General features: G+C 51.2%; 1 protein-coding gene across 5 annotated transcripts in view; it reads left to right on the top strand.

The window, feature by feature from the left end:
* Actr3b (actin related protein 3B) overlaps positions 1-4,293 on the top strand; it is a 59,125-nt gene extending 54,832 nt beyond the window's left edge. For 4 of the 5 annotated variants that reach the window (XM_048340518.1, XM_048340514.1, XM_048340515.1 and 1 more), the window contains 3 exons: positions 1,484-1,609; positions 2,121-2,204; positions 3,545-4,293. In XM_048340518.1, the coding sequence (XP_048196475.1) occupies positions 1,484-1,609; positions 2,121-2,204; positions 3,545-3,640 (306 nt within the window). In that variant the 3' untranslated portion in view covers positions 3,641-4,293. Of the gene's footprint in view, positions 1-1,483; positions 1,610-2,120; positions 2,205-3,544 lie in introns of those variants that run through there. The other variant, XM_048340517.1, reaches the window with a different exon arrangement.
* The last annotated feature ends 3,341 nt before the right edge of the window (positions 4,294-7,634 follow it).

The raw sequence follows: 7,634 nt of genomic DNA on the forward strand, positions 1-7,634 counted from the left end.
TGTGTGTGTGTGTGTGTGTGTGTGTGTGTGTGTGTGAATCTCTGGGCACTTCCGGTAGTGGTGAGCCATTAGCAGTTGTGTTGAATATATATCTGTTCTGGGTGCTGGGCAGAAGGGGCCTTAGGGGGGCTGGTCCTGTTTATCATGTTTTTTTTTTTGACCAGTGAGGGAAGCTCCAAGAGACCAGTCAGGGCTCCAGCTTCCAGAATCCTCCCTGCTGTAGAGGCCAGGAAGGTTTGTCCCAGAAGCAGCCTCTCCCGAAGGCCAAGCCCAGACTTGTTTTAAGGGGAAAATTTGGATGAGAACACTGCTAACCACTTGGCAATGGTCGTTTCCCCCGGCACAGGGCTCTGGCGGAGCTTCAGCTGGTGACCGGAGCAGGCAGGGCTTGTTGTAGGTTTCTAATGGGGCAGGAGACTACATCTCAGGTGGCTTCCCATGGCCTTACTGTTAGAAAAATGGAGGAAAAAGGAAGGACACCGGCTGCCCTGGATCTTCCACAGGCTTGGAGGCTGTGTGAGGGAGTGAATTTGGGACCAGGTTTATATGGGGTCTGAGCAATGAAAAAGCCCTTAGGTCTAGGAAGTTGGGGACTTTTTGGTTGGGCCTACAATGGCTGTTTACAGCTGGGCTCAAGTGAATTGCCCTCCCTGCACATCAAAGCAGGTCCTTGCATACCTGGGGGTGTGCCTGGTGCCTGTTTGCACCTGGGACAATAGAAATTAGAAAATTAAATTAGAAATTTAAATCAGATTGATGTTGTTTTCATTGTTTTAAATGACCTCCAGTAGTCTGAGAAAAAACAGTGTTCCTCAGCATCTGATGGTTTTTAAAAAAAAATTATTTTTGCCAATCCTGGGTCTTGAACTCAGGGACTGGGCTGTCTCTGAGCCTCTCTGTGCTCAAGGCTAGCACTCTACCACTTGAGCCACAGCACCACCTGTGGCTTTTTCTGTGTATGTGGTGCTGAGGAATGGAGCCCAGGGCTTCATGCATGCTAGGCAAGCGCTCTACCACTAAGCCGCCTCCCCAGTCCCTGGCGGGTGATTTCATGTCATTCAAGTGGCCGCATGGCAGAAGCTGGGTGTTGTGGGTGACGTGGGCAGAGGAGTGGCTTGTCTGAAAATCCTCTCCGGGCATTTGGGGTGTGGCTTTATCCCAGTAATCATTAAAGGCAAGACATATTGAGGACTCCTGCTTGTTTGGTCTAAGTCGGGCTGTCTTAGGCTTTCCGTCATCTTCCTCAGGGTTCTGCCTGGCTCCGAGGAGCAGTGGAGGCAGTGGGTTTTTTTCACTGCGTTATAACCAAAGAAAAGCAACAGCTGGTTGTGACAGCAGAAAAGGAGAGCCCACATCTTCTCTGTTCCATTCGCTACTCGAGTTAACCACACAGTGGCTGGATGACTGGATATGGGAACTTTTGTGGGGAGACCGCTGTGGGTGCAGGGCCCACCCCAGGCCCCTCTCCGCTTGTGTTTTGTAGAACGTTGTTCTTTCGGGAGGCTCAACGATGTTCCGGGACTTTGGACGCCGACTGCAGAGGGATATCAAAAGAGTGGTGGACGCCAGGCTGAAGCTGAGCGAGGAGCTCAGTGGCGGCAGGATCAAGGTAAGGGCTCGGGCCCTGGCCCGGGCGGCTCGTGGGGGGCTGCACAGCTGCGGTCTGCAGCGTCACGCTGTCCCAGCCAGTGCCGGCGCCTGCTCTCGCCTGTGTTGGAAGGGATGAGGCGTGCAGTGACCAGGTGCACGGACACAGACTGTTGACACCCCGCAGGAGGGGGAGCTTCAGTGTGTTCCTCTCACATCGGAATTGTCGAGGACCTGCTTACCGTGATTGGCTTTGGGAGGGGAAGTGGGAGTCAGGACGAAGGTCCACTGCCTGTCTGTGCTGTTTACAGTCTGATTCATGTGGTCATGAGGTTAGGGGCTTGGAGTTGTGTTCACAGTAAAGAAACGACCTCCGCCGGCCAGGCTTGCCCTGTCCCTCATCCCCAGGGCAGCTTGACCAAGGGCGAGGAAGGGGGAAGGAAGGGAAGCCTGAGAGAAAGCCATTGTCTTGTCAGTGAGGGCTGTTAGTGCAAGGGATTAATTGCTCAGGCTAGACTTGCTCTCTCTTCCAGCCGAAGCCTGTGGAGGTTCAGGTGATCACACATCATATGCAGCGCTATGCTGTGTGGTTCGGAGGGTCCATGCTTGCCTCAACGGTAAGTCCCCTTCTAGACGATTCTGTGCTCTCATTTCTGCATTCTCTGCTGTTCAGATAAACGTTGTGCATGAAAGTTAATAGCGCTTGTTCCACACGTGTTGCTTTTAACAGACACCTATTTAATACTATCCCACAGAAGAAATGTTTCAATGATAACTTACATTGCACAGTTAATTTGCAAGTGTCCTTGCTAATCAGGGGTCACACATAATCATGGGTGGGTGAAATCCAAAAGTAATCTAAAAAAATCCCAGGCACTTCTCCAACAATTACTGTTACAGGGTTTGAGGGAGGGGATTCCACGTCCCTCCAAGAGCCCACCACTCAGAGACAGTCTCAAGAGAAAAGATGCATTTGTTGGGGAAGCAAAAAGCGAACTGACCAGCCAGGGACACAGTGCAGACTCGGGAGCTGACACCGTGACCCTAAAAAAGCGAACTGACCAGCCAGGGACACAGTGCAGACTCGGGAGCTGACACCGTGACCCTAAAAAAGCGAACTGACCAGCCAGGGACACAGCACAGACTCGGGAGCTGACACTGTGACCCCTTGAGCTGGGGTTTATAGAGGTGAAAGCATAGCACAGATGTAGGGGGTTGACAAGTTAAGCCATTTACAGAAGCAGAATTTTGTGGTCAGGTTGACCTAATGTTTAACTTCATTTTAACAATTGTTACCATGTTTCCCTAATCAAGATGGAGTCAGCTCTACTCCCTCCAACATTTGCTACCATGTTTCCCTAATCAATATGGAGTCAGCTCTACTTCCTACAACCATGACCACTTTAATACATTGTTAATTTAGGGCCACCACATGGATGGTCCTAAATAAATGCAGGCTGAGTACATTTCCTTTAACATTTTTTTCTATTGTTATAAAGGTGATGCGCAGAGGGGTTGTAGTTTCATAAGTCACATGAGTACATCTCTTACATTTCTTTTCTTTTTTTGCTGTCCCTGAGCTCCTTTTGCTCAGGGCTAGTGCTCTACCACTCGAGCCACAGTGCTGCTTCCAGTTGTTTTTTTTTTTTTTTTTTTTCTGTGATTAATTGGAGATAAGAAACTCACTGACTTTCCTGTCCGGGCTGGCTTGGAACCTTGATCGCAGCCTCCTGAGTAGCTAGGATTATAGGCGTGAGCCACCAGCGCCCGGCTTGTGTTCCTTTTTAAAGATGAAATGATCTCCTGTTTGGTAGTTTATAGCATCAGAGGTGGTCATGGCCGCGCCCCAGGGGCGTGGGGGACGGGGTGGGGTCGGGGCGAGGAGCCCCTCCCCCGTCGCAGTTGATTTCCCGTGCCTCCTGAGTGCCTCTGTCTCCGCCTGCCTCGGCCTCCCCAGCCGGAGTTCTTCCAGGTCTGTCACACCAAGAGGGACTATGAAGAGTACGGCCCCAGCATCTGCCGCCACAACCCCGTCTTCGGAGTCATGTCTTAGCGTCCTTCGGCCGCGTCGTGCTGGGAACAAGTGTCCTTCAGAGCCCGCCCCGAGGAGCGCCCGAGCATGGGGGCAGCGCAGCCTCCCTGTGAAGCCATGTCCGCGCGCGGCTGCCCGGCGCCCGCCCCTCCCAGCTTCCCACTCGCCCGTCCCGAAGGAGACCACACCGGCGCCCGGCAGCCCACCCCAGGACACCTGCGACTGGAAGCGCTCGCCCCCCTCCCCAGCCTATTTTTGTAAATAAAATGTTCTAAACTTGAAATACAAATGGATGTTTATATTTCCTATCCCCGTTTTGTATTTGACGGTCTGGGCACAGCTGGCTGGCACGGAGCCCGGTCGATGTCGTCGATGTCATGGAGTGCTGTAACGGAGTTTTCCTCGTGAGGCATGTTCTGGTGTGCTTATAGGCAAACTAATAAAACAGCAAACGCTTTGCCCCGTTTGCTAGAAAATTGTTCTTTATTAGGGTGACATAAAATCTGAACACTTAAATGGTATTGTATGAGGTTATTCTAGATAATCTGTCTCTGTGTTTTTATTTAAGCTTTCTGAACTATTTCCTAGAAGATGATGATGGTTTACAATGTCGGTGAGCGCCGGATGAAATGCTGACTTGCACTGGTGTAATAAAAGCTGTTAGAATCTTTGTACATTTCTTCCTGATGACTGTGGTGCTCTTTTGGTCTCCTTTCATGCTTTTTTTAAACATAGGTTGGTACTGGGGTTGAACTCGGGGCCTTTTGCTTGCCAGGCTAGGCTTATGCTCCACCACGTGAGCCACACTTGCAGCCGTTTGCTTCCATAATTTTTTAAGTAGGATTGTAAATTGTTTCCCGAGCTGCCCTGGACTGTTAAAGGCTCCTATTTGTTTCCCATGTAGCTCGTATGACATGCACATGCCACTAAACCCAGGTTTTTATTGCTTGAGAAGCAGCTCTCGTGAACTTTTTGCCAGGGCTGGCCTTGAACTTGGAACCTCTCAGTTCTCACCTGCCACGTAGCTGCTGTTATAGGCCTAAGTCACCATGTGTCATTAATCGCCTTGAATCACTTTCTAAACTTACCTGTGATATTCCTTTTAAGTGATGAGGTTTTATTCTCAAGAAAATTGGCCTTCAGAACCTTTTTTTGGGGGGTGGGCTGATACTGGGGCTTGCACTCAGGGCCTTGAGCTGACTCTGCTTTGCTTTCTAGGCTGGTGCTCTACCACTTGAGCCTGGCATCGTTTAGTGTTTAAATTTAGAAACATTAGATGATAATAAACCTAGTAGTCCTCTCTTATCTGCAGTCTCCGTTTTTCCCTCAGTCAACTGGAGCCTGAAAATACTAAATGAGAAATTCCGGAGATAAACACCGCATTTACAGGGCTTTTCTGTAGCGTATCGTGAGGACTGTTTTAATTTTTATTAATTATTGTTGCTAATTCCTCACTGGGCCTAGTTTATAAGGTTTTATCACAGGTGTGCCCGTCAGTGTTTTTGTCACTATAATGAGCTAGTTGAGGCAGGCTACTTAGAGAGAGGAGAAGGTCACTGAGCTCACAGGTTTGGACTGTCCGAGGTGTCCGTTTCTGCCTTGCCAGGGCTCCGGGCTTCTCACGTGGAAGCACATGTGGCCACATCTGCACACGGGATGCCAGCTGGCTGGGCGGGGCGGGCCCAGGCTTTGGTAACATCTCCAGGGATGACCCCAACTCCCTTCTAGGACTGTGTCTCTTAACTCCCTCCCAGGACGAGGGCCCTGCTTTTGGGGGACAGGCCACATAGAGACCATAGCAGCTGGCATGTGTAATACAAAAAACAAAAACAACATGGTACGTGTGGGGAAGGCACTGTTTGTGCTTTTTTAGACATGCATCTCGGGATGTTCGGGCATCTGAGATGCTCTGGAGCTGTGGAATGGAGGTTCCCGAGCCTCGGATGACGGTTGTGCTCCGATGCAGATGTTGCAGATGCGGTTAGACCCACGGTCTTCCCGCCCCTGTGTGGACCACTGCCTTGCTCCTGCATCTAAGCGCTGTGTTCCCTCCCCCGGGTTTGCGCCTCCCGGGGCAGTTCCGTGTTCAGCACTTTGTTTTTTCTGTGATCTTCCAGCTGTTGGGCTGAGCGGGTTGCTAGTTGGTCTGTCCGCCCTGGTGGGTCACAGCGGGCTGTGTGCACGCGGGCGGGGTGGTGACTCACAGCATTTCCATGAGTTCCCAGCCCTTCTGGAGCCCCGATGTGCCCCTGCCCATCCTAGCCAGGCCGTTTGCACCCTCCTGCCTGGCCCGTGTGGCCTTACGCACGCGGTGTGGGTATCACCCCACCCCTGGGGCTGCACACAAACCCGGAGGAGCTAGAAGAGCTCTTGACCCAGAGCCATCCCATGTGTGAGTTCTGGCTGTTCCGTAGCAAACGGCCCCCCCTTCTGTCACTCTGCTTTCCTGAGGAGAGAGCCCTGCTGCTGGCAAGGAGTTTCCCTATTCCACAAGGCCTCTAGTTGTTCTGGAAAGACACATGATTCTGCAAGCCACGCTGGTTACGTTACAGGAAAGAAATGTTCAAAGTTACTGATTTCAATAAAATACGTATGCACCTTCCCTTCAAGATGACGGAGTGCTACTTAACATTGTAGTCATGAGGTAAGTGCTACTAGGATTGGTGGTAAAGTCAACTCCTTGACAGACAGGCCTACAACTCCAAGAGAAGTCTTCTGTAACATTTTAACAAATACACTCTCTAACCAGTGTCCAAACACATAAGTTTGGACATAGAGGCAAACAACTTTAGACCCGCTGACATGTTCTGATAGTATAGGAAACTGCTTTGTCCTACTTCTCAGATGGCACATTGTCTGTGTCCTAGTTACTCAGGAGACGGACCGGGGGAGAGGCAGTTTGAGGCCGGCCTTGGCAAGATGTATGCAAGACCGTCTCAACCGACAGCTGGGCTTGGTGGCGGGTGCCTGTCACCCAGCTGTGGAGGAGGCTGAAGCCAAAGCTGTGCCCAGCATTCCCGGTGTGTTGGCTTCGTAAGTGGTACTGTGTCCAGGTGTTACTAGCCTTCCACTGTGGTTCTGTTACCAGGAGTGCTGTCCTAAGGAGCACATTAAAATTTCATTCAGTGTGGTTCCGCTGCACAGAAAGGCTACTTTGCAGTTCAGATCACGAGCTGTGTTGCGCTGATGAATTGCAGAAGTCGCATGGCTACGCGTTGTGCCGAGGCCAGGCCGGGCAGCCGTTCTCCTGATGCGCCTCCCATGTCACTTGGGGGACAAGAGGCAGGTAGATGCCACCGTGCCCAGCCCTCGTGCTTCCCTGTGGCTGGGGGAGCCTGCGGGGGCCACGGTACCGGCCACCGCCTGAGATGGAGTCTCAAACCTTTACGCCTGGGCTGGCTTCTAACCGCAATCCTACATGTCTGCCTCCCAGGTAGCTAGGACACAGGCTTGCGGAGGAAATTGGATAAGATGTCAAGACCCCGCAGCCAGGAAACAGACAGAATTAGGACTTCTGCTTTCTTTGTTTTGTTTTGTTTTGTTTTTTTGCCAGTCCTGGGCCTTGGACTCAGGGCCTGAGCACTGTCTCTGGCTTCTTCTCGCTCAAGGCTAGCACTCTGCCGCTTGAGCCACAGCACCGCTTCTGGCGGTTTTCTGTATATGTGGTGCTGGGGAATCGAACCTAGGGCCTCATGTATCCGAGGCAGGCACTCTTGCCACTAGGCCATATCCCCAGCCCGGACTTCTGCTTTCTTAACGTGTGTGCTTCTTTTGTTTTTGTAATCGTTCCTACGGAAATGGCAAAAAGCTAACTATGTGGGGAAGCAGGTGTAAAACGACTGCCTAGGAGCGGAGAACCACTAACAATCTTGTCAGTCGAGTTCCCTAGCTTCCTAGCAAGCTGCCAACGTCAGATATTTGGGTATGGAATTGCTTTATGTTCATAATGCTTGGCCACCATGTGTTTTGTGTGGGTGGACCGTGTAACAGAAAACTCTATCGAGTGTGACTCTAG

The sequence above is a fragment of the Perognathus longimembris genome, chromosome 2, assembly GCF_023159225.1.
Source record: "Perognathus longimembris pacificus isolate PPM17 chromosome 2, ASM2315922v1, whole genome shotgun sequence".
In the NCBI taxonomy this organism is placed as follows: domain Eukaryota; kingdom Metazoa; phylum Chordata; class Mammalia; order Rodentia; family Heteromyidae; genus Perognathus; species Perognathus longimembris.